This window comes from Scyliorhinus torazame, chromosome 3, assembly GCF_047496885.1.
Source record: "Scyliorhinus torazame isolate Kashiwa2021f chromosome 3, sScyTor2.1, whole genome shotgun sequence".
NCBI classification, from domain to species: Eukaryota; Metazoa; Chordata; class Chondrichthyes; order Carcharhiniformes; family Scyliorhinidae; genus Scyliorhinus; species Scyliorhinus torazame.
Window position 1 is genome coordinate 207,881,965 of NC_092709.1, and position 27,345 is coordinate 207,909,309.

General features: G+C 47.8%; 1 protein-coding gene across 4 annotated transcripts in view; it reads right to left on the bottom strand.

The window, feature by feature from the left end:
* ppat (phosphoribosyl pyrophosphate amidotransferase) overlaps positions 1-27,345 on the bottom strand; it is a 104,871-nt gene that overhangs the window by 64,620 nt on the left and 12,906 nt on the right. For 3 of the 4 annotated variants that reach the window (XM_072496825.1, XM_072496822.1, XM_072496826.1), the window contains exon 2: positions 3,543-3,609. The exons of the other annotated variant lie outside the window; for it this stretch is intronic. In XM_072496825.1, the coding sequence (XP_072352926.1) occupies positions 3,543-3,554 (12 nt within the window). In that variant the 5' untranslated portion in view covers positions 3,555-3,609. The remainder of the gene's footprint in view (positions 1-3,542; positions 3,610-27,345) is intronic. 4 annotated transcript variants of the gene reach the window in all.

A 27,345-nucleotide genomic window follows, 5' to 3' on the forward strand; every position in this document is an offset into this window, starting at 1 on the left:
GGCACAATTTGAGAATTGTGGGCTTGCCCGAAGGGACAGAAGGCCCAAGGCCAACGCAATACTTCGCTAAGAAGTTGGCGGAGCTGATGGGGGTGGGTGAAAGCCCCACCCTGTACGAGCTAGACCGAGCTCATCGGTCATTAAGGCCGAAGCCCAAAGTGAACGAGCCGCCAAGGGCAGTAATTATCTGCTTCCATAAGTTTTGCATGAAGGAGAAAGCATTAAGCTGGGCGAAGCAGGAGCGTGACATGCTGTGGGATGGTACTGCGGTTCGGATCTACCAGGACTGGACAGTGGAGTTGGCAAAAAGACGAGCGGCGCTTGGGCGAGTGAAGGCGGCTTTGTACAAGGGGGTGCGATTTGGTGTGGTGTACCCGGCGAAGTTGAGAGTAACATATAACGCCAAAGACTTTTATTTTGAGACAGCGGAGGCGGCTGAGGCGTTCGTGAGGGCAGAAGGCTTGGGACAGACGTGAAGAGCGGAACTGGAAGGGAGACGGTGGACCGTGTTTGAGCGGCTGGACAATGTACAAATGTTACAACTTTCTTTTTACTGATTTGTATTGAAATTTACTTCTCTTTGCATTGTTACAGGGTTCAAGTTAATGGCGTTCTGTGTTGCGACGGTTAAATGTTATGTTAGTGAATTGTAGGGGTTGGATTGTTGGGTTTGTTTTGGTGTTTCTTTCTCTGGGACTGGGCAGGAGGGGGCGAGAGGTCTTGGCGGGGGGAGCCACCCGCGCTAGCTAACTAAAGTCAGTTAGTGAACGGGGGTGAGGTGAGAGGAGGACTGCGGACGTTGGAGCCTGGATAGCAGGCTTCAATGGGCCTACGAGGCGAGCAAGAGGGGGTGGAGGGATGGATGTTGGGGGATGTTTTTGTAGGGGTGGTTCTTTTGTGGGGGGGGGGGGGGGGGGGGGAAAGAGAGAAGGGGTTCGATATTAACAATGGACAGGGCGGGTCAGGCTTATGGGGCAGGGCCCGGGGGTATGATGATGGAGGTGCATCTCCTGCAGAAAGACCACCTCTGCTTTCAAGCTCCTAAGGTGCGCAAAGAGCAGAGATCTTTCCACTGGTTCATTGAGCCCTCACATGTTCACGTTATCAGCCTTAGCCGGGGCATACGCCTCTACCATCTGCCATCCTCCCTTTTTAGCTCTACACTGTTAATTTCACCCTATACCTGGCCCATCCAAGATGGTCCCTTTCTCCATTCATAAAGCCGTTGGCCGCCTCCGGAGTCTCAAAATAGTATTCCCGGCCTTGATACATCACCCAAACCTTCGCTGGGTGGAGCACCCCAAACCTTACCTGCCGTCAATATAGTACAGCCTTTAGTTTGTTGAACCCAGCACGCCGTTTTGCCAGCTCAGCTCCAATGTCCTGGTATATTCAGACCTTGTTCCCCTCCCATTCACAGTTGCACCTCTCCCTGGCCTACTGGAGAATCTTCTATTTCTCCACGAACATATGGAGCCTCACGATCAATGCCCGCGGTGGCTCTCCCGCTCTTGGCCTGCCTCAGAAACCTGTGCACTCTGTCCACTTCAGTGGCCTTATCCAACATCCCCTCCGCCACTTGCCCCGCCAGCATCCTTGACACGTACCTCTCGTGGCACTCGCACCTTCCATTCCTTCAGGCAGGCCCACTATCCGCAGATTCTGCCTTCTCGATCCATTTTCCTGCTCTTCCACTTTTGCTCTCAAGGTCTTACAAAAGGTCTAAGAAGTCCCACCTCTGCCTCCACCCAAATCGCTGTGGTCCAACATCACCTTCAATCAGTTGGACTCCTCCGCCTCAAAACATTTCCCCACCCTCTCAATCAAACCCTTCAGGGATGCCACAGCCCTTTGGAACTCCTGCATCCCCTTCCTCTGCTGTAGAAACTCTTCCTTGATGAAAGTCATCAACTGTTGCATCTGGGGCATTCCAACCTGCACTGGCCCTTCCCTCTCTGCCACCCTTGCACTGGCTGCTGCACCCCAGGTCTCTTCCAACTCCTTGGCCAGGTCTTTCACCTTCTTTTGCTGGGTTTGGCAACCAGCAGACATACATCCCTCAGGGGAGCTTCTCCTCCGAACGGCAGCTACACTTTTCTGTCGGAGCGGCACTGAACTTCGGTTAAAAACAGCTCTTTTCTACGCCTTCAAGCAGGAGATGCCCTGTACTACGCCTTCAAGCAGGAGCTGCCCTGTACACGACCACTCACATCATGGCTGCCACCGGATGTCCTCTTCAGCTTTTTTCAAAGAATAGTTGAGCAATAACTTTGGTTCATATATATTTTCAATAACAATTTGGATTTATACAATACTTTTATCATTAAAAGAAAGCCACAGCACTTCAGAGAAGTGAGAAGTGGAATCTACAATGCTTGTTACTGAACCAAAGGTGATATTAGCTGCAGTTTTCTCAATCATTTGCCAGTACAAATTAGTTCTGGATGCTGCATTTAAGAGAGCAAAACATTTACAACATTAACATAAAACTAATTTGGATTGGATTTGTTTACTGTCGCGTGTACCGAGGCACAGTGAAAAGTATTTTTCTGCGAGCAGCTCAACAGGTCATTAAGTACATGGGAAGAATAGGGAATAAAAGAAAATACATAAAACGGCAACACAAGGTGTACAATGTAACTACATTGTAACTAATTTGTGTATGTTACTTCCAGTGCACCTCTTTGTTCAAAAAAGTAGTGTCACTAAACTTTGACAATAGCATAAATTTTAGTTTCAATCATTTATGGACTGTGGATGTCACTGGCTAGGCCAGCATTTATTGCCCATCCCCAATTGTTCGAGATAGTGGTGGATAGCTGCTGTCTCAAACCGCTGTAGTCCATGCATTTGCTGCCCTCATCTTTCTACGTGTTAGAGATCGCGGGTTTGGAAGCTGTTGACGAAGGAGCCTTGGGTAGTTGCTGCAATGCATCTTACTGATGCCACTGCTTGTCAAGCAGCAGTGTTGGAAGTAAACATCTATGCTTGTGGATGGGGTGCCAATCAAGTGGGCTGCTTTGTCCTGAATGGTGTCAAGATTCTTGAATGTTGTTGATTTATCTTGTAGTTTGCATATATAAATTACTTAATTCAAAATTTTTGTAGAATTTAAATCTTTAATTAAGCAATTTCTAATCAAGAGCTGACTATATTTTTATGCCAATTCACATTGGTGCACAAAGGCATGCTTTCCTGACAACGGTAAGAAATTTATTTTTCAATCAGTTGCACTAATCACATATCCCCCATTTCAAATGAGCACAAAATTTATGAAACCTAGAGAAAAAAAAGTTACATTATCTGCAAAATACAATCTTATCTGAAATTGGCTATTAAATTACGCCAAAGTCTTTCATCTGGGAAATTCAAATTTAAGCAAATGTTGCAAGGCTACTGGAAGATAGTAATTCACATTTTCTGAAAACAAAAGATGCTGTAATACAATAAGACACTGCACAAAATAATACTGAACCCAATGAAGTTCAATAAAGTTCTTCCTACGACATTAATAACACTTCATTGCAAAATAAAATGCATACCTTGTGTGTCATATATAATGGTGGGGAATTTCCATTACTTGTCACAATTCCAGCACTTTCCTGACCTCTGTAAAAACATATTTTCAGAAGATTCAAAAATAGTTACTGATAATTGTCCATTGTTTTCTTAATGGAAAACAACTACCCCTCAGCTGCTCCAAGACATGTGCAGTAGAGAAGCATCTTTTCTCGTTATGCCACTTTAGTAGCCTGTAATACGATGGGTGGCACGGTGGCAAGCACTGCTGCCTCACAGCACCAGGGACCCAGGTTCAATTCTGGCCTCGGGTGACTATGTGGAGCTTGCACTTCCTCCCAGTGTCTGTGTGGGTTTCCTCCGGATGCTCCGGTTTCCTCCCACAGTCCAAAGATGTGCAGGTTAGGTGGATTGGCCATGCTAAAGTGCCCCTAGTGTTCAAAAGGTTAGGTGGGTACAGTTCAAAGTTGTCCATAGGGCGCATATGACAGGGGCGAGGAGGAGTAGGTTTTTCGGGGTGGAGGACAGATGTGCGAGGTGCTTGGGGAGCCCAGCAAATCATGCCCACATGTTCTGGACATGCCCGGCGCTGGAGGGGCTTTGTGAGGACTATGTCCAAAGTGGTGAACACCTGGGTCAAGCCGAGCTGGGGGATAGCATTATTTGGGGTATCGGACGAGCCGGGAGTGCAGGAGCCGAAAGAGGCCGGTGTTCTGGCCTTTGCATCCCTGGTAGCCCGGCGAAGGATCCTACTAATGTGGAGGGATGCGAAGTCCCCAAACGTGGAAGTTTGGATTAACGATGTGGCAGGGTTCATCAAGCTGGAAAGGACAAAGTTTGCCTTGCGAGGGTCTGTGGAGGGGTTCTCCAGACAGTCGCAACCGTTCCTAGACTTTCTCGTGGAACGTTAGGTGGAGGTCAACAGCATAGGTTAGAGTGGGGTGTTTTTCCTCACTGGCGAGTTTATTTGTTAAATGGGGGTTATTGTATTCTGGTGGAATAATTTTTTGCTTGTTTTGTGCTTTATTCTTTTTTTTTTTCTGGTTGGAGTGTTTTGTTGAAAATTTGAATGAAATTATATTTTTAATAAAAAGGTTAGGTGGGGTCACTGGGTTATGGGGATAGGGTGGAGCAGTGGGCTTTAAGTAGGGTGCTCATTCCAGGTGCCAGTGCAGACGATGGGCCGAAAGGTCTCCTTCTGCATTGTAAATTCTATGATAGCTTTAAATAATACACAGGGATGACATTTATTCGGAGAGGTTATGATCTTGTTTCACAGGGATAAAGATATTACTCAAGTGGTATTAATGGTATTCCATATTCTCAGCTATCAGAGTATAGTGAAGGACTTCTTCCATATCTATTTAAAATAGCAGGGCAAAAATCCACATTAAATACAAGTTTCTGAATACCTGCAAATTTGAAATAAAAAAAAAAAATACAAGGTTTGGTGGAACAAGGACAGAATTTGTTTGGTTAGAATTGGGAAACAAAAAAAAAAAAAGGTAACATCGTGTTACAGGCATCCAAATAGTGAGAGAGATAGAGCAACAATAGAGTGGAGATGGCGTGATTTTAATTACCCAAATACGGATTGGATCATGTTAGAGTAAAGGACAAAGTACAGGAAGTAGTATTTGAAATGGGTTCAAAAGAATTTCCTTGATCAGTATGTTCTCAGCTCAACTAGAAATGAAGCATTGCTGGATCTGGCTTTGGGAAATGAGCTGGGTGAAGGAGGCCAAGTGTTTTGGCTTTGGAAGAAGTGCAACTGGTTTACAAACATGATACCTGAACAACAGGGATTAAGTTAAGAGGAGAGATTACACAAATTAGGCCCGTTAGATTTTAGTTTAAAAATAAATAAATTTAGAGCCTCAATTATCCCCCCCCTCCCCCCCCGAAGTGAAACACACGCAGACAGTGGAAGAATGTGCAAACTCCACACAGAGTGACCCAGGGCCGGGATTCAAACCCCGGTCCTCGGCGCCATAGTCCCAGTGCTAACCACTACCATGTGCCGCCCTAGAATTTAGATGGTTAAGCAGTGATCTGATCGAAGTATTTAAAGATATTAACAGGGAAAGACAGCATTGGAGATTGTAAAACTCGGGGGGGGGGGGGGGGGGGAAAGAGTCTACAAATTAGAGCTAGACTGTTCAGGAGAGATGTTTGGAAGCACTCAAAGGCTGGCAGAGTTGTGGAACTCCCTCCCACAAACACCAGATGTAACTGGTTGTTAATTTTAAATCTGAGATAGATAACATTTTTGTGAAGCAAGATATTAAGAGATATGGGTCAAAGGCAGGAATACGGAGTTAGGTCACAGATCAGCCATGATCTCATTAATAGCGGGACAGATTTGTGGGGCTAATGGTCTACTCCTGTTCCAATGTGAAAAGCAGGGAACGATAGAGGCCGGTGGGATTCTCTAGGTATTTCCCGGCGGCAGTGAGGTGGCTTCAATGGGAATTCCCATTGACAGCGGCAGGGCAAGAGAAGCCGGCCACCAGTGAATGACACCAAGAAACAATGGCTGGGGAGCCAGAGAATCCGCCCCATAAAGCAGAACATGTTGATCAGAGGATTTCAGTGCAAACGGATCTAGTCTGGGTTATTTGGAATCAAAGACTGACAGGACGAACTGTAATGGAACAATGAGCGATTTTTAAGGAGATGCTTCAGATACCAGCTAGGTACATCCGAACAGAGGTGGGAACCAAAGACAGGGTTCACTGGATGCTGAGAGAGATAGAGATAAGTACACAAAAGATGGTTTATCTTGCATGTCAGATGAATTTTTCAAAGTGAGAACCAGGTCAAATAGAGGGGAGGTGAAGGGGAAAAAAATAAGACTGCAAAGAGGAGAATAGAACTGTGGTCAATTGTTACAACTCTTAAGGGCAGTACGGTGGAGCAGTGATTAGCACTCTGCCTCACAGCACCAAGTCCCAGGTTCGATCCCGGCTCTGGGTCACTGTCTGTGTGGAGTTTGCACATTCCCCCAGTGTTTGTGTGGGTTTCGCCCCACAACCCAAAAATGTGCAGGTAGGTGGATTGGCCACACTAAATTGCCCCTTAATTGGAAAAAACTTAATTGGGTACTCTAAAATTTAGAAAATAAATAAATAAAAGCTGTTACAACTCTCACGGTGGTCTCGGGGTATGGACCATCAGGTTCCCTGTGATCTCAGTGGAGTAGAACTTCCCGATAACAGGGCGGGGCATCCCCTTAACAAAAGGGAGCCTGTATAGTATAAAAACCCTAGCCTACATGAAGGCCGGGTGGGTAGAACCCTTTGGGGGAGTAGAATAAGGAAATTGCTACGTCATTAAACCAAGTTTTGTATCCTATCTACGGTTCCCTTGTGGTCACTCTGCCGTCGATTCCACATCAACATAAAAGGGCACCTGAAAATCTTCTACTGGCATGTAAACAATAAGCAGATAGCAAGACGTGGAGTGAACCCTATTAGGGGGAAAGGAGATGATGTAGGAGGCGCAGGACAAGGCTAGAATACGAGTACTTTGTATCTATATTTACTAAGGAAGAGAAATATGATATATCTGTAAAATGGATAGTAGATGCAACGGATTGAGTGAAAATTGAGGGGGAGGTGGTACTGAAAGGGCTGGGTACTTTAGGGTACATTAAGCATGGTGAAAATACTTGCATTCCAGGTTTCTGAAGGATGTGGGGCTGGAGATAGCATAAGGGTTTTCAATAATCGTCCAATTTTCCCTAGATACAGTAAACGTGGCAGAGCATTCAGGAGTGGTAAATGTGACCCTTTATTTAAGGACTGGCCTAGCAACTACAAGCCAGTTAGTTAACGTTAATAACAAAAACATTTTTAGAATCAAGACAAGAAAATTCGACAGGCACTTGAAGGGGTTTGAATTAATTCAAGCAAATTAAATTCAAATTAATTCAGCACAAATTTGTAAAAGGCAAATTGACTTAACCCAATTGAATTTTCTGATGAAATAACAAAAGGTTTTTTCCCCCCTAAATTCTTCTATGGGATGCAAGGGCAGTTAAGAATCAACTACATCCCATGGAGGCCAGACCAGTAAGCATGGCAGATTCCTTTGGTGAACCAAATGGATTTTTAAACCTCTCGTCACTATTAATTCCAGATTTTTAGAAAAAATAATTTCACCATCTTCCGTGGTGGAATTTGAAGCCAGGTCCCCAGAACATCTCTGGATTATTAGTCCCGTGACAATACCATTAGGCCACTGCCTCCCTGAAGGCAATGCTGTGGTTGTTGTTTATGTTGATGTTAAGAAACTGTTCAACAAACCATTACTTTGAGGGCTGGTTAACAAAATTGAAGCTCATTGAATAGGAGTGTTGGTATCCAAGTGGATAAAAGAATTGACTTGACAAAAAACAGTAAGCAGCGTTTTTATTCTGCAGGATAATCAATAGGAAAAAGGTCTCTGCTAGGACAACTGCCTTCTTTTGCTGGTAATGGAAATGTTATGCCATAAATCGGGCCCGACTTCCTGGGTGTCTCCCGACGGCTGAGCTGGTAAGTTCATGGCCTATATTTAACGGTACTGTGTGCCGGATGTGATTCCCCATGGTGTTAACGCTGGAATTGGCTGTCCCGCCAACTGACTCACCAGGCTCGTGCTTGGCAGCTCCCCGCTAACAAGGGAGAGCTGGTCATAAGCACACTCTCCAAACTCACTCCCTGGCAGCACACATGTTCTGCACACAGACCTGCTCCACATTTCGGGGATGTTGACATGACCAAGCTGCTGGACGCTGTGGAGGCGAGACGGGTCTCCCTGTTCCTCCAAGGGGTTGGACGACCAGCAGCAGGGCCGCCAATGCCATCTGGGAAGCAATGGCCATCGGTTCGGGCAGTGTGACCAGGAGGACTGCCGTACCGTGCAGGAAGACCAGTAACCTCCTACGGGCCGCACAAGTCAGCACCAGCCCCTGGCATCAGTCCCGCCTACCACCCCACCCCCCCCCCCCCCTCCAAACAGGTCAGCGGCTGGCAGCTCACACCCTCCCCATAGCTCGTGCCCCAGCACACAGTGGCACCCACGAGCACAACCCCTCCATGCCTAGGTGCTGCACCCACATATGCCACCTGCCATAGACCACCCGCCTCCCCCGATGAATCAAGCATGGAGTTCACAATCCTCCCCCATCCCCCCAGCAGGAAAAGTTAGCACATAATAGGCACAAAAGGGCACAGACGGTTGGCAGATTTCCACTCGGAGTCCTCACCCCCTATGAGAAACAGGCCCTGGAGTTTGCGCGATTGGCCAAAGATAGAGCAGTCACCATCAGAGAGGTTGGCCTGTGCCGCAGAGAGAGGACCACTGCCCCTTCATGACCTGCCTCAAATGGAGTTGTTCATGTCAGACAAAATTATACTAACCTCCCACTGGCCACATGTCCCAGGTGGACATTGACGAGTCACTGCAAAGCATGGCCCAGATGCAGGTGGACATTCGCGAGGCATGTCCCAGTCACGGAGGAGCATCAACATCATGGTATAGGCAACGGAAAGGTGCCAGAGCCGGATGGCGCAGAGGTCTCTGGATCTCAGTCATGCTGCCAGTCTGTCCCATGGAGACACCCCAGGGCCCAACGGGCACCTTCCGAGGGGAAGCACTGGAGACTGACCCAGTGCCAGCGGGATGACAGCAGTCTACACCTTACCCGAAACTCCCTCCTGACACCGGCGTGACCATGGTCATCGGGCAGAACAGGGTGGCAGGGCAATGCCAGTAACATCGACTGGCAAGTCGGCCGGTGCCTTCTGGCTCCAGGCCTCCCCTAAAGGACGCCCAAGGACATCAAAGACCACAGGCCACAAAAAGTAGCAGGCTGCATCCACTTCCGCTGTGCATTCTGGGGACACACCTAGATGTAGCAGTAGAGCACGGATGATTAGGAAAGGGGATCACTAGGGCAGCACGATGGCGCAGTGGGTTAGCCCTGCAGCTTCAGCGCCGAGGTCCCAGGTTCGATCCCGGCTCTGGCACTATACGTGTGGAGTTTGCACATTCTCCCCATGTTTGCGTGGGTTTCACCCTCACAAACCAAAGATGTGCAGGGTAGGTGGATTGGCCACACTAAATTGCCCCTTAAATTGGAAAAATGAATTGGGTACTCTAAATTTCTTTTTTTTTTTAAAAAAAGGAAAGGGGATCACTGAGTAGGCTGTAGCTGGGAACAATGGAAGTTTCAATTGTTCACCATTAAACATCTTAACAGCAGAGACATATGAAGCCTCCATCACATTATTCTGCACAGCGCACGTGGCTGCACCCCCAACCCCTGCTCCCCTTTAATCCTCCAAGCCCCCCTCCCCCCCCGGCACAAAGGTCCTGGAACAAGAGCCCCCAATGCAGATACTGAGCAGGTGATTGGTGTGAGCGCGCTGTCAGCAGAAAGACAGGAGTCAAACTTTGGCATAAACTGAGGAGCACCAGAGCTTTCCTCACAGCAAGTCATCATCACTCTCTTGCCTTGTATGTGGACCCGCTGACAGTGCTGATACAGGTCCACCACCCTGGTGTGATGTTACACAGACCCTTGGTCCACCACCCTGGTGTGATGTCACACAGACCCTTGGGAGGGAGGAACAGGGAGTCGGGCAGGGGGGGGGGCGGGGCTGCTGCTGATGGGCAAAACCAGGGATCTTGTCCCACGATGTGGCTGTCATGCACACTCCCTTGGATGGAAATGTGCACACACATGCACGATCCGGAGGATGGTAGTTGCACATTCAGGGAGTGGAATCCCTTCCCGTTAATCGTTAATCAAGGGCACCCCCTGATGCCATTGGTGCATGCAAGGCGACATGCATGCCATCTATTACCCCTGGACCAGGGACTTCCCGGTGATGGCAGAAAATCCTGCTGCCCAGGCAGCTTGATGGGCTTGGTCCAGCTCAACGTATAGTCAATTGCCCGGGAATAGGTGGCTTCATGGATGCACTGGTAGGCTGTACCTTGGGAAATGCCACACAAATCCCTGGAATGAACCCGTTGCATAAAGGTTCAGGGCTGTGGTGACAGTCATGGCTACCAGGAGTGAGCACCCTCCTCCAAGGGGTGCAAAGTCCAGAAGGACATGACACAGTTGCCGCACCGTCTCCTTGTTGAGACGGAGCCTTCTGTGGCACATGCCATCTGTCATCTCCTCACATGACCAATGACCCATTGCTGGTGGCCCCCTCCCTGGCCGGATGGGTGGCCAGGTCTGCAGTATGTGCGGTGACCTACTGCACATGCTGTGTCGCCTCCAGCCTGCGTTGACACTGCTTCTGCCTCCTTCGGTGTCTGGACTAACACTTGCACCTAGATGGCTGCCATTGTGGAGTCAACAACACCATCCATGTTGGTACCTGCCAGGTATTGGCGAGAGATCAACAGTTAATGCTTCCACCCCAGAGCTGGTATCCCCCTAGCCTCCCCCATCCACACGTGTCCTGTCTTCTTGCAGTGCCTTCCACCGAGCCAGTTGTGCTGGAGAACCCCATCCTGCACACTCACCCAGCCACAGCAGGGGCCCCTATACCCCAGAACCCTGCTGGACACACCCGGGAGACAGTGCTCTGGTGCCCAGCCTGATCCACATATATACCCTCTGGTCCAGGGGCAATTTTCTCAGTTCTGCAGTCATATCTTGATGCTTTCCTGTTTGTGCGCGGGCTTTTTCCCGCGCTGAAGACTGGAGGGGGTGGGGCCGGGGCGGGGAAGGGGGCAGCACGGTAGTTAGCACAATTGCTTCACAGCTCCAGGGTCCCAGGTTCGATTCCCGGCTTGGGTCACTGTCTGTGCGGAGTCTGCACGTTCTCCCAGTGTGTGCGTGGGTTTCCTCCGGGTGCTCCGGTTTCCTCCCACAGTCCAAAGATGTGCAGGTTAGGTGGATTGGCCGTGCTAAATTGCCCTTAGTGTCCAAAATTGCCCTTAGTATTGGGTGGGGTTACTGGGTTATGAGGTGTGGGCTTGGGTAGGCTGCTCTTTCAAAGAGCCGGTGCAGACTCGATGGGCCGAATGGCCTCCTTCTGCACTGTAAATTCTATGATAATTCTATGAAGCGAGGGTTGTTTCGCGCACTTAGAACGGAAGGGGGAGGAGGGAGAGCCTATGGATGGGGAACGGGAGAGGAGGGTGTGCCACACAATGGGAGGAGTCGAAGGAGAGGCGGGAGCGGCCGGAGTCCGCAGGAATCAGCTGACTTGCGGAAGTGCAATGGGGGGGGAGCAAATCAGCTGGGATTGGTCCTAGCCGGTGGAGGGTGGGGGGGGGAAAATCGAGTTGCTGCTGCTTAAGGGCAGCATGGTAGCCTTGTGGATAGCACAATTGCTTCACAGCTCCAGGGTCCCAGGTTCGATTCCGGCTTGGGTCACTGTCTGTGCGGAGTCTGCACATCCTCCCAGTGCGTGCGTGGGTTTCCTCCGGGTGCTCCGGTTTCCTCCCACCGTCCAAAAGATGTGCAGCTTAGGTGGATTGGCCATGATAAATTGCCCTTAGCGTCCAAAATTGCCCTTAGTGTTGGGTGGGGTTACTGGGTTATGGGGATAGGGTGGAGGTGTTGACCTTGGGTAGGGTGCTCTTTCCAAGAGCCGGTGCAGACTCGATGGGCCGAATGGCCTCCTTCTGCACTGTAAATTCTATGATCTACAGTGCAGAACGTGGCCATTTGGCCCATCGAGTCTTCACCGACCCGCTAAAAGAGCACCCCACCTACATATCTTGAGGCACGGAGGAGCAATTTAGTATGGCCAATCCACTAACCTGCACATCTTTGGACTATGGGAGGAACCAATGCACCTGGAAGAAACCCATGCAGACACGGGGAGAACGTGCAAACTCCACACAATCACCCAAGGCTGGAATTGAACCCAGGTCCCTGGCACTGAGGCAGCAGTGCCAACCTTCAGAAACTTTAAACTGAAATACTCAAACCAATATTACTCTTTTTGTAAAAAAAAATGTTAATGGGAAGTGGGCATCGCTGGCTAGGCCAGCATTTACTGTCATCCCGAATTGTCCTTGAGGGGAAATTTAAGAGTCAATCACATTCCGGTGGGTCTGGAGTCACGTGTAAGCCAGACCAGGCAAGAGTGAAACTAGTGAACCAGATGATTTTTATGACAATCAGCAACAGTTTCATGATTAGACTTTTAATTCCAGTTTTTATTTTTATAAATTGAACTCAAATATCACCATTTACTGTGGTGGGATTTGAACCCAGGTCCCCGGAGAATTCTCCTTTGAAGTGAAGCTATGGAAAAGTTGGCAGTACCTTAGAAATAAAAAAGGAGGGTGGCACGGGAGTGCTGTGGTTAGCACTGCTGCCTACAGGGCTGAGGACCCGGATTCGATCCTAGCCCTGGGTCACTGTTTTATGTGGAGTTTGAATATTCTCCCGGTGCCTGCGTGGGTTTCACCTCCACAACCCAAAGATTTGTATGTTAGGTGAATTGGCCACACTAAATTGCCCCTTCATTGAAAAAAAATAATTGGGTACTCTAAATTTATAAAAAAAAGAAATAAAAGGATTCCAAAGTTAGACAGGTTGAATTAAAGAGATGAGATCGGTGTTACTTCTATGGTGTTTAATGTTTTGTTATAATAGAATCTTGAGACTTCCGGGTGCGGCGATGACCAGCTGAGTCGCACGTTTCGGCAGCTCCCTGTGAAACGGACTTTTGGGCTCTTGATAGGAGCCCCAACGGCAATTTTGACGGCTAAAAACACTGTGCGGTAAACCAGAAGGGAATCCCCCCTGGATACGGATGGAAAAAGGAGAAAGTGGCCAGATTGCAGTGGATCCTTTAGAACAGCGGCAAGGAAGGCAAGCAAAAACCAAGATGGCGTCGGAAGGTGGCAGTTTAACATGGGGCCCTGAACAACAAAAGTTCTTGAAATGCTGTGTGGAAGAGATCAAAAAGGAAATGAAGAAAGAGCTGTTGGCCCCGATACTACAGGCGATCGAAGGGCTAAAGGAGGAACAAAAGACCCAGGAGCGGGAGCTTCGGGTCGTGAAGGCAAAGGCAGCCGAGAATGAGGACGACATACAGGGCCTGGTGGTGAAGACGGAGACGCAGGAGGCACATCAGAAACGATGTGTGGAAAGGTTGGAGGCACTGGAAAACAACGCAAGGAGGAACAACCTGAGGATTCTTGGTCTTCCTGAAGGTGTGGAGGGAGCGGACGTCGGGGCATATGTGAGCACGATGCTGCACTCGTTAATGGGAGCGGAGGCCCTGGCGGGTCCGTTGGAGGTGGAGGGAGCATACCGAGTGATGGCGCGAGGACCGAGAGCAGGAGAAATTCCCAGAGCCATAGTGGTGAGATTCCTCCGTTTTAAGGATAGAGAAATGGTCCTTAGATGGGTGAAGAAAACTCGGAGCAGTAAATGGGAGAACGCGGTGATCCGCGTTTATCAAGACTGGAGTGCGGAGGTGGCGAGAAGGAGGGCGAGCTTTAATCGGGCCAAGGCGGTGCTTCATAAAAAGATAAAATTTGGAATGCTGCAACCGGCAAGACTGTGGGTCACATATCGAAGGAGGCACCACTACTTTGAGACAGCGGATGAAGCGTGGACTTTTATTGTGGAAGAAAAACTGGAATGAGCGGGTTATTAAAAAGAACGTTCAAACAAAGTGGTGGGGCGAATGTGGGGGGCAAAGAGGGGTTTTATGTACTAATCCTGCGATGTGGTAACTTTTCTCTCTCCCACAGGTGGTGATGGGGGGAGGAGGGGAGGTGGAGGAGATGGGGCGTTGGCCATTGGGGGCGGGGCCAAGGGAGAAGTGCGGGCTTGGTTCCCGCGCTATGATAATCATGGCGGGAAGAGAGAAGCAGGAAGGAGGGGGCGTCGCACGGTGCGAGCCGAGGTCACGGGGGGAAGCCGAGGTCAGCCAGAGTTTGCTGACTTCTGGGAGCAACATGGGGGGAGTAATTACGCTAGCGGGGGATCTAGCGGGGGGGGGGGGGGGGGGGGGGGGGTGGGAGGGGGGAATTACTGGGTTGCTGCTGCTGGGGAGAGGGGTGAGCTGGTATGGGAGAGGATGGGCGGGGGGGCACCGCCTGGGGGAGATACAGCTGCGTGGGAACCGGGTGAGGAGCTGGAAAAAGGTGATGGCTAATCGACAAGCGGGGGGGGGGTAGGAAGCCCCCCAACTCGGCTGATCACGTGGAACGAGAGAGGGCTGAACGGGCCGATAAAGAGGGCACGGGTACTCGCACACCTTAAGAAACTTAAGGCAGATGTGGTTATGTTAGAGGAAACGCACCTGAAACTGATAGACCAGGTTAGGCTACGCAAAGGATGGGTGGGGCAGGTGTTCCATTCGGGGCTAGATGCGAAAAACAGGGGGGTGGCTATATTAGTGGGGAAGCGGGTAATGTTCGAGGCAAAGACTATAGTGGCGGATAACGGGGGCAGATACGTGATGGTGAGTGGCAAACTACAGGGGGAGACGGTGGTTTTGGTAAACGTATATGCCCCGAACTGGGATGATGCCAATTTTATGAGGCGGATGCTAGGACGCATTCCAGACCTAGAGATGGGAAAGCTGATAATGGGGGGAGATTTTAATACGGTGTTGGAACCAGGGCTGGATAGGTCGAAGTCCAGGACTGGAAGGAGGCCGGCAGCAGCCAAGGTACTTAAAGATTTTATGGAGCAGATGGGAGGTGTAGACCCGTGGAGATTTAGCAGACCTAGGAGTAAGGAGTTCTCGTTTTTCTCCTATGTCCATAAAGTCTACTCGCGAATAGACTTTTTTGTGCTGGGTAGGGCATAGATCCCGAAGGTGAGGGGAACGGAGTATACGGCTATAGCCATTTCGGATCACGCTCCACACTGGGTGGACTTGGAGATAGGGGAGGAAACAGGAGGGCGCCCACCCTGGAGAATGGACATGGGACTAATGGCAGATGAGGGGGTGTGTCTAAGGGTGAGGGGGTGCATTGAAAAGTACTTGGAACTCAAATGATAATGGGGAGGTCCAGGTGGGAGTGGTCTGGGAGGCATTGAAGGCGGTGGTTAGAGGGGAGCTGATATCAATAAGGGCACATAAAAGGGAAGCAGGAGTGTAAGGAACGGGAGCGGTTGCTGCAAGAACTTTTGAGGGTGGACAGACAATATGCGGAAGCACCGGAGGAGGGACTGTACAGGGAAAGGCAAAGGCTACATGTAGAATTTGACTTGCTGACTACAGGCACTGCAGAGGCACAATGGAGGAAGGCACAGAGTGTACAGTACGAATATGGGGAGAAGGCGAGCAGGTTGCTGGCACACCAATTGAGGAAAAGGGGAGCAGCGAGGGAAATAGGGAGAGTGAGGGATGAGGAAGGAGAGATGGAGCGGGGAGCGGAGAGAGTGAATGGAGTGTTCAAGGCATTTTATAAAAAATTATACGAAGCTCAACCCCCGGATGGGAGGGAGAATGATGGGCTTCTTGGATCGGCTGGAATTTCCCAAGGTGGAAGAGCAGGAAAGGGTGGGACTGGGAGCACAGATCGAGGTAGAAGAAGTGGTGAAAGGAATTAGGAGCATGCAGGCGGGAAAGGCCCCGGGACCGGATGGATTCCCAGTCGAATTCTATAGAAAATATGTGGACTTGCTCGCCCCGGTACTGACGAGGACCTTTAATGAGGCAAAGGAAAGGGGACAACTGCCCCCGACTATGTCTGAAGCAACGATATCGCTTCTCTTAAAGAAGGAAAAGGACCCGCTACAATGCGGGTCCTATAGACCTATTTCCCTCCTAAATGTAGATGCCAAGGTCCTGGCCAAGGTAATGGCAATGAGAATAGAGGAATGTGTCCCGGGGGTGGTCCACGAGGACCAAACTGGGTTTGTGAAGGGGAGACAGCTGAACACCAATATACGGAGGTTGTTAGGGGTAATGATGATGGCCCCACCAGAGGGAGAAACGGAGATAGTAGTGGCGATGGATGCCGAGAAAACATTTGATAGAGTGGAGTGGGATTATTTGTGGGAGGTGTTGAGGAGATTTGGTTTTGGAGAGGGGTATGTTAGATGGGTGCAGCTGTTGTATAGGGCCCCAGTGGCGAGCGTGGTCACGAATGGACGGGGATCTGCATATTTTCGGCTCCATAGAGGGACAAGGCAGGGATGCCCTCTGTCCCCATTATTGTTTGCACTGGCGATTGAGCCCCTGGCGATAGCGTTGAGGGGTTCCAAGAAGTGGAGGGGAGTACTTAGGGGAGGAGAAGAACACCGGGTATCTTTGTATGCGGACGATTTGCTACTATACGTGGCGGACCCGGCGGAGGGGATGCCAGAAATAATGCAGATACTTGGGGAGTTTGGGGATTTTTCAGGGTATAAATTGAACATGGGGAAAAGTGAGTTGTTTGTGGTGCATCCAGGGGAGCAGAGTAGAGAAATAGAGGACCTACCGTTGAGGAAGGTAACAAGGGACTTTGGTTACCTGGGGATCCAGATAGCTAAGAATTGGGGCACATTGCATAGGTTAAATTTAACGCGGTTGGTGGAACAGATGGAGGAGGATTTCAAGAGATGGGATATGGTATCCCTGTCACTGGCAGGGAGGGTGCAGGCGGTTAAGATGGTGGCCCTACCGAGATTCCTCTTTGTGTTTCAGTGCCTCCCGGTGGTGATCACGAAGGCTTTTTTTTAAAAGGATTGAAAAGAGCATCATGGGCTTTGTGTGGGCCGGGAAGACCCCGAGAGTGAGGAAGGGATTCTTACAGCGTAGCAGGGATAGGGGGGGGCTGGCACTACCGAGCCTAAGTGAGTATTATTGGGCCGCTAATATTTCAATGGTGAGTAAGTGGATGGGAGAGGAGGAGGGAGCGGCGTGGAAGAGATTAGAGAGGGCGTCCTGTAGGGGGACTAGCCTACAGGCTGTGGTGACAGCCCCATTGCCGTTCTCACCGAGGAACTACACCACAAGCCCAGTGGTGGTGGCTACACTGAAGATTTGGGGACAGTGGAGACGGCATAGGGGAAAGACTGGAGCCTTGGGGGGGGGTCCCCGATAAGAAACAACCATAGGTTTGCCCCAGGGGGAATGGATGGGGGATATGGAATGTGGCAAAGAGCAGGAATAACGCAACTGAAAGATCTGTTTGTGGATGGGAAGTTCGCAAGTCTGGGAGCGCTGACCAAGAAATATGGGTTGCCCCAAGGGAATGCATTCAGGTATATGCAACTGAGGGCTTTTGCGAGGCAACAGGTGAGGGAATTCCCACAGCTCCCGACACAAGAGATGCAGGACAGAGTGATCTCAAAGACATGGGTGGGGGATGGTAAGGTGTCAGATATATATAGGGAAATGAGGGACGAAGGGGAGACTATGGTAGATGAACTAAAAGGGAAATGGGAAGAAGAGCTGGGGGAGGAGATCGAGGAGGGGCTGTGGGCAGATGCCCTAAGCAGGGTAAACTCGTCGTCCTCGTGTGCCAGACTAAGCCTGATTCAGTTTAAGGTATTACACAGGGCACATATGACTGGAGCACGGCTCAGTAAATTTTTTGGGGTGGAGGATAGGTGTGCGAGGTGCTCGAGAAGCCCAGCGAATCATACCCATATGTTTTGGTCATGCCCGGCACTACAGGGGTTTTGGATGGGGGTGACAAAGGTGCTTTCAAAAGTAGTAGGAGTCCGGATCGAACCAAGCTGGGGGTTGGCTATATTTGGGGTTGCACAAGAGCCGGGAGTGCAGGAGGCGAGAGAGGCCGATGTTTTGGCCTTTGCGTCCCTAGTAGCCCGGCGCAGGATATTGCTAATGTGGAAAGAAGCCAAGCCCCCGGGGGTGGAGACCTGGATAAATGACATGGCGGGGTTTATAAAGCTAGAGCGGATTAAGTTCGTCCTGAGGGGGTCGGCTCAAGGGTTCACCAGGCGGTGGCAACCGTTCGTCAAATACCTTGCAGAAAGATAGACGGAATGGGAAAAAGAAGGCAGCAGCAGCAGCCCAGGATCCGGGGGCGGGGGGGGGGGGGGGGGGGAAGGAGGAACCAGAAGGACTCTCAGGGTTGTTAATATATACTGTATAGTATGTATAGGTCGTTGCTACAGATAATTATATATTGGACTGTTAAATTATATTTTTGGAGAGTGTTACTTGTGACAAAGCAGTTGCCAATTAGGGCTAGTTTTCATTTTTGTTATTTATTATTTATTCATTTTTTGTTTATAAAATAGGTCATTGTTATTTGTGTTGTTATAATATTGTGTAAAGGATGCACAATGTACTGTGTTGGTTGACCAAAAATTTTCAATAAAATATTTAATAAAAAAAATAAAATAGAATCTTGACATTTTGGGCTGTGGAGGAAGGTGTGAGGCATATACAAAATGAAATTTGAGTAATCTTCTCTCTCAGGAATCGAGACAGCTATATGTTTGTTGGAACTGAATATTGCGCTGAACATTTTTGGCTTGCACTCACCAGGACAGGTGCAATAACGCCATATTTCAAATAATCACAACTATTTATATTACAGGGGAAGTGGGTGCCGATTGGTTGGCTGACTCCGATTGGCAGAGATGCTGCCATGGAGAAAGCAATGAGAAACTATAGGTTCCCTATGCTTTAATTTTTTAAATACACAAGACTTCAACATGTTCCTTCTTTTTGCAAAGAATGGGCCCGTGTATGAATAGATAGCGCTTCTGGAGAGCGAAAAAGAGCCACGTTACAGTAAGCTCAACTGATTATCACACAATTGTTCAGCAAGTGCTGTCTAATTGCAGAATCACCACCAACAGTATACGTTTTGCATTGGATGGTGGGATTTTCTTCTCATACAATGTTCAAACCTTGGATCTTTCTTGAACTACTTGGAACCATGGGGAACCTTAATTCCCTGTTGCTTTCTTTATGGCAATGCGTCAGCCAACAAACCAGCATCCTTTTCTCTTGTCGTACAAATTGTTGTGATTGTGTGAAATTTGACATTTTTGCATTTGCCCTGATGAATACAAGACAAAAAGCTTCAGCAACATGTCTCTTTTTAACAATGTTTAAGTACTGTTAATTATCTGTTATTTGAGGAAATTAAGTTTTTATATCTGGAGGTGGAAGGGAGAATAGCATTTCTTTCAAGATATCAATTCTCCTGCAATGCAAGTTAGAAACTAATATGCAAAATATATTAATCAGTAAAAAGAGAACTCTGGATGTAACACACTGGACTTTGTAGTACAACCATTAGAATGTTAGATAAAACCCATTTATCAGTAAAGAATAAACAGCATTGCTACACAACATATGTTCCTGGGTGACCGTCAAACCACGGACTCTCCAAAGCAATAACCCATTAACATATCCAAGTTATTTCAGAGTATCGAGATTAGCTGAAAAAAGAACGTTGTGCACTAAACCGAAGAAAATGGCATACCTATCATAGATCACATTTTCAGACATTCTAAATTTCGGGAATTAATCTTGCAAATTTGTTTTGGAATATGGTTATACTGTATTCTCATTCCTTTTCAATAAAAATTCTACTCCAGTGCAGAAATGATGATATAAGCACAATGGTGAGCTTCATGGGCAGTCGGTGAAATTATCTTCATGTAGCTGGTCATTTACTCACACTAACTGCAAGAGGTACTTTTCACATGACATGTTGTTTGCTCTGGAATCTAGAATAATGTTTTTAGGGTCAATACAAAATAGATTTCCTGTGATGCAAAACATGAGGAGCCTCAAGCTAAAGTAATAATTTCCAGTATTTATTACATTCTCACTGAAGTACAAACATGATAGCGGTTCTACTAACCCTTTAATGTAGCTAATTTATTAAAATGCTCAGCTGACTGACCACATGAAAACATTATACACTGATATATACACAATTGTGATATCGCCAAAATACTATCATCCACTTTTAAATGTGTGCTCCTTATCCCTGCCTCTTACATATATTTTGCTCTACCTTCCACAGTAGATTAGAATTGCTGGTTTTTCCCCCCCCCATCCTCCTTCCCTAAAACCTGCCATTTTTGCTTACTTACATGACTATGCTTTCCCTCCTTCATTTTCTGCAGTAGACTTGGATTTCTTGGTAAGCGGTTACTGATATACTGTCAAGTACCTGAACAAATGACCATTCATCGTGGTTCGAATGTTTGACTGACTCTAGATAAATATAAAAAACTCCTCAGGTCCTGGTGCAAGAAAACCCAGCTCGCGCGTCATTAGCTCAAAATATTTATTTAATGATGGAAATATTAAATAAAGTCCTTTTGCTTGAAGATAATTTAAAAAATGTGCTGCAAAAAATGTAGGACACGATCTACCAGCTACGTTGTGCCCGAATGGGAGTGCGACGCAGCCTGTAGCTGCCGGGGGAGGCCACCCGCAGGCTTCCCGACAGCCAGTACACCTTGCAAGTCATTGCGATCAAAATCCTGTGCACAATGAGCAGGACCAAGCCTCGCACGCTTAAGTAGATTTAAAACATGCTTAGGTGTGCTGACCAGGGATCTATCGGGATCCCAGCATTTACTTGCCTCCCCAGGGAGACCCCAACCGGACACCGTTCGGTAGTAGTCCACACCAACACGGACCAGGCAGAATGGCACCCAGGGGTTCACCCGGGCCATCGGAGGCCCCTGGGTGGTCAGGAACAGGGCAGGATGGCCCCAACCCTACCCGTTGAATATGGGCACCTTGGCACTGCCAACCTGGCACTGCCATGGTGCCAAAACAGCACTGAAAAGCCGACAGGAGCATTGCAAGGGTGGCACTGCCAAGGGTCAGGGCCTAAGGGGAATCATGCCCAAGAAAGGAGGGTGGAGAGGGGCAGGAAGAGTATAAACGGGCACAAGCCCCCAAAAGGTGATGTGGGAAGGCCTGAAAAAGGGGGACCCCTCAGCAACCCCATAGCGGGGTGGGTAATACCATGTGTGTGGGGGGTGGCATTGCCAATGGGCAGGGTTGGGCCCACAAGCCCACCAAAAGATCAGGGCATCCTTGTAAAATTGTGGCCTGATCTCGGAGGAACTGGCCTGACCAGCGGATTCAACGCCCCAGTGAAGAAAATAACATTAAGTGTGAGCTTGACTGGGGAGGAACTCCCCAGTACCTAAAAAAATGACAAGTGTGGTTTAGACAATGGTGGGAAACCCGCTGACAGAGCCAGGGGGAAACTGCCAGCAAAACCCACCACAAATGCGAAACATTTCCATCAGATCGCGGCCACAATGTTTATCTTTTAGGTGTATCATTTCCGATAGTTTTTACCTAATATTTTTACAAATTTTCTGCAAGATTTTCACTGTGCATGTGGGTAAACGAATAGACAATAGGAGGATGAAAACTGCAACACCATAATGCAGCCTTCATGTACAAAAAATTGTTCACATCAGCACAGCCTTTCAACTATCTGCAACACTAAACAAATATTCTGCAGGTGCTGGAAATCTGAAATTAAAAATAGTCAACAAGTCAGGCAGCATCTGTGGAGAAATTAATGGTTCAGATCGATGACCTTGCACCAGAACTTTCTTATCGGATAGTGATTGCATGGTTGCCATAAGACATTCCGGCTATTGTAGTTCTGATAACAAATGGTGAAGTTCCATGACAAATCATGCAGATGTGTACAATGGGCTGGCAAATTTAAGTATAGAAGAAATAAACACCTCAAATTTATATTGTACCTTTCACACCTTCAGGACATCCACAAAACACTAGTCACTTGTTTATATAGATAAATGCAGCAGCCAATGGACACAGCAATATTCCATATTCAAGAGGGACAATCAGTTAATCACTTTTCAGTAGTATTGGTTAAGGGATGAATGTTGGCTAGAACACTGGGAAAGCATCTTGCTTTTCTTTTGACTGTGAAGGGGTATTTCATGTCTACTAGAACATATGGCATCGCAGTTCAATGCCTCGTTCAAATGTGAAGATAATGCAGAAGGATATAATGTTGGAATTGTCTAAAACACTGGTGAGGCCATAACTGAGTATTGTGTGCATTTCTGGTCACCACATTACATGAAGGATGTAATTGCTCTGGAGAGAGTGCAGAAGAGGTTTAGTAGAACTTTGCTAGGGCTAGAAAAGTGTAGGCAATGAGATAGGATAGGTTGGGATTATTTTCCTTGAAACAACACAGCCTCATGTGTTATTACCCAACCAACCGGACTCAAGAAATTTCCAAATCTTAGGATCCCTACAGTGCAGAAGGAGGCCAGTCAGCCGATTGAGTCCGGATTGAAATTTTGAAAGATCACTCTACCTAGACCCAATCCCCATCCTATTTCTGTAATCCAACCTTTGGACACTAAGGGGCAATTAAGCATGGCTAATCCACCTAACCTGCACATCTCTGAACTGTGGGATGAAACCAGAGCACCCGGAGGAAACCCACGTATACAGGGGGTGTGTGTACAAACTCCATACAGTCACCCGAGGTCGGAATCGAACCCGGGTCTCTGGTACTGTGAGGCAACAGTGCTAACCACTGTGCCACCCCAACATAGTTGGGGGAAAACAAGCTCTGCAGCTACTTCCAACTTTGAAGAAAAATAGCAGCCAAAAACAGTAAGAAGAAATTGTTACTGGACTTGGGGATTTATGAATTGCAGTTGAGGGGAAAAAAAACAATCTCCGTGTCTTTTTGATGATTATTCGTTCCTCATCAGGACTCTTTTCATTTAAATCAGCTGAATATTTCCTTGTCAGCTTAACTGATAATCGGCTATTTGTGCCGATCATGATTATTTGCCTCACAAACTTTTGCCATTGCTGCACATCTGAATTGTGATGCTATAAATGTACAACTGGCAATCTAAAAATTGTTAATATATATTGTATAAACATCTGTATCTTGGGAGACACGTCCTGATTTTCTATACCAAATGAGACTCTATGGAGTCTCACCGGTTCAGGAGTTCATATGGGAGCCATTTTAACAACAGTTACACCAAGTAGAAGCTAGTCAAATAATTTACAAACTACTGTAACTGCCAAAAATGTTTATTCAAAAGGGCTTTTATGGAAATCAAGCTGTCCAACATTTCACCCAGGGGCCCACATTTGCATATTTTTCTCATTTTTTAAAGAGGCCGACGAGCAAATTTTGGAAAGGTAAGGTTTGGCACAACAGTAAACAAAATTTGAAACAAAAGTCGGGGTTTGAAGGAAAAGTGCAATTGTTGAGGAAAAGTGCAACAATGACATAGCAATAAATGTTTAAGTTAATAAAAGAGGAATTAAGAGGACCAAAGTGTGAGAGGGTCAGTGTATGTAGGCGAGAGAGAGTACGTTGGTGTGTGGCAGTGAGTGTAATAAACCCGATTGCCTGCAAGGCAGACTCCTCACTCCCTCAGACATTTTCTCCCTCACTCCTACATACTCACCATGGCACCGACTCCTCTCCAAGCTCTGCAAACTTTGCCTTCCAGAGATCTGGGCAGCCTTCCACTCTTAGCACCCAACAGCATTGCCCCAAACCCACCGCTCCAAGCACGCAACAGCAACTCTCCAGCTCCAACCACCCCTCCTTCAGCTTAGACCACCCAAAAAGGTTTGTTTGGAGTGCAGCAGATAATTAAGGCGGCAAATGGAATTTTGTCCTTCATTGCTGGAGGAATTAAGTTAAAAAACATAGGTTATTTTGCAGCTGTCTAGGGTGCTGGTGAGGCCACACCTGGAGTATTGTGTACAGTTTTGGTCTCCTTACTTGAGAAAGGATGTACTGGCACTGGAGGGGGTGCAGGAGATTCACTAGGTTGATTCCAGAGTGGAGAGGATTGGCTAAAGAGGAGAGACTGAGTAGACTGGGACCATACTCATTGGAATTCATAAGAATGAAGGAGGGGATCTGATAGAATCTTTTAAAATTATGAAGAGAATAGATGAGATAGAGCAGGGAGGTCGTTTCCACTGGCGGGTGAAACTAGAACTAGGGGGATTAGCCTCAAAATAAGGGGGAAGAATTTAGGACTGAGTTGAAGAGGGACTTCTTCGCCCAAGGGGTTGTGAATCTGTGGAATTCCCTGCCCAGTGAAGCAGTTGAAGCTACCTCGTTGAATGTTTTTGAGGCAAAGATAGATCGATTTTTGAATAGCAAAGGAATTTAGCTTTATGGTGAGCAGGCAGGTAAGTGGAGCCGAGTCCACAAAAAGATCAGCCATGATCTTATTGAATGGCGGAGCAGACTTGAGGGGCCAGATGGCTTACCACTGCTCCTAGTTCTTATGTTCTTGCCTCCCTAGCCCACCAACATCGATCACTCAGCAGCCCCACCCCCAGTGCCAAGCACCCACCTGCACACCCCAGCTCCAAACACGCACCACAATCCCCGCCTCTCCCACTCTCCCAGTTTCGATGGCAGGGTTGTGACCAGGACAGTGTACAATTTTGGCCTGACAGTTGAGCGGAGGTCACTCCGCAGCCAGCTCCAGTTTCTCCCTTTCTTGCACCCCCCCCCGCCAGCAGGTGCCAGCTCCAACGCAGCTGCTCGCCACTGAACGTACAGCCTGGCATAGCCTCCACTCTACCATTAGCGCTAACTCACACTCGGGATCAGCCCTGGTTCAATAAAGAGTTCAGGAGGGCATGCCAGTAGAAGCACCACGCTTATCTAAAAAGTGGGGTAACTTTGAACCCGTTGAAGCTACAACAGGGTTACTTACATGCCAAACAACATAAGCAGCAAGTGAAACCAACTGATCTGGTCCAAGTTCTGCAGTCCTGCCACATCAAGCATTGAATGGTGGTGGGCAATTAAACAACTCACTGGAGGAGGAGGCTCCACAAATATCCCCATCCTCAATGTTGAGAACCCAGCACATCAATGCAAAAAGATAAGACTGAGGCTTTTGCTACAATCTTCAGCCAGGAGCGTGGCTTCTTTCAGAGAACTCCAGCATCACAGTTGCCAGTCTTCAGCCAATTCAATTCACTCCACATGAAATCAGGATTACTGGGTTTTGGGGATAGGGTGGATGTGTGGGCTTAAGTAGAGTGCTCTTTCCAAGGGTTGGTGCAGCCTCGATGAGCCAAATGGCCTCCTTCTGCACTAAGTTTTAGGATATGATAAATGGCTGAAGACACTGAATGCTACAAAGGCTATGGGCCCAGACAACATTCCAGCAATCGTACTGAAGACTTGGGTACTCCCAAACTTGCCATGCCTCTAGCCATGCTGTTCCAGTACAGCTACAACACTGGCATCTTCCTGCAATCTGGAAAATTGCCCCGGGATGTTCTGTACATAAAAAAGGACAAATCCAACCTGGTCAATTATCACCTCATCAGTATACTCTCTATCAGCAGCAAAGTGATGGAAGGGGTTATCATAATCGAAGACCCCTCCAACCCAGCTTATTCGCTCTTTCCAACTTCTTGCATCAGGCAGGAGCTACTGAAGTCTGAGAACACACATTAACAGATTCAAAAACAGCTTCTTCCCTGCTGCTACCAGATTCCTAAATGACGCTCTTATGGACTGATTTGATCTCTTTACACATCTTCTCTACTGAGTAGTACTACATTCCTATATGCTTCACCCGATGCCTGTGTCTATGTATTTACATTGTGTATTTATATTTGCCCTGTGCATTTTATTAATGTATTGAATTATCTGTCTGAACAGTACACAAAACAATACTCTTCACTGTATCTCGGTACACGTGACAATAAACAAATCCAATCCACAGTGCAATCTAGGGACACTTGCTTAGCAATTAGAGGACACAGTGGGTTAGGGTATGGTCACTGGACTAATAATCCCGAGGCCAGGATAATGCTCTGGGGACCCAGGTTCAAATCTCACCACAGAAGATGCTGAAATATGAATTTAATACAAATCTAGATTAAAAGTCCAATGATGACCATGAGACGATTGGCGTAAAAATCTGTATGGTTCATGAATCCTTTAGAGAAGGAAATCTGCCATCCTTACCTGGTCTACATGTGACTCCAGAACCACAGTAATGTGATTCACTCTTAGTTGCCTTCTGAAATGGTTACTTTAGATGGGCCCATATCCCATGGTAAAGAAATTTGCCTATAACATGTTCATTGATGCTCAATTTGGGGTCCGCCAGGGATACTTCAGCTCCTGACCACATTACACCTGGAGTGTGTCATCAAAGGAGCAAAACTGGAGTCAATGTGAATTCCTGGAAAACCCACTCCTGGTTGGACTCATACCTAGTACCAAGATGGTTTTGGTTGTTGGAGGTCAGTCATCCCAGTTCCAGGATGTCACTGCACAAGTTCCTCAGGGTAATGTCATTAGCTCAACCATCTGCTTCATCAATGACCTTCCTTCCACAAGTCAGAAGTTCACTGATAAATCACACAATGTTCAGACTCATTCACAACTCCTCAGATGCTGACGCAGCTCATGCCCAAATGCAGCAAGACCCGGACAATATCCAGACCTGGGCTGACAAGTAACATTCATGTCTTACCAGTGCCAGGCAATGACCATCTCCAACAAGAGAGAGAGTCTAACCACTATCCAATGACATTGCCATCGCTGAATCCCCCATGATTAACATCTTGGGGGTTTACCACAGACCAAAAATTCAACTGGAATGGTCATATAAATACTGTGGCTACAGGAACAAGTGAGGAATCCTACAGTGATCAACTCATCTCCTGACTCACCAAAGCTTATCCATCATCCACAAGGCACATATGCGATGGAATTGCCTGGATGACTGCATCTCCAACAACACTCAAGAAGCTTGAGACCATCCAGGACAAAGCAGCCCCCAGGAGCCATTTACTCCCTCCCCCACCAATGCAATGTAGCAGCACTATGTACCATCTACAAGATGGGAACTCACCAAGGTTCCTT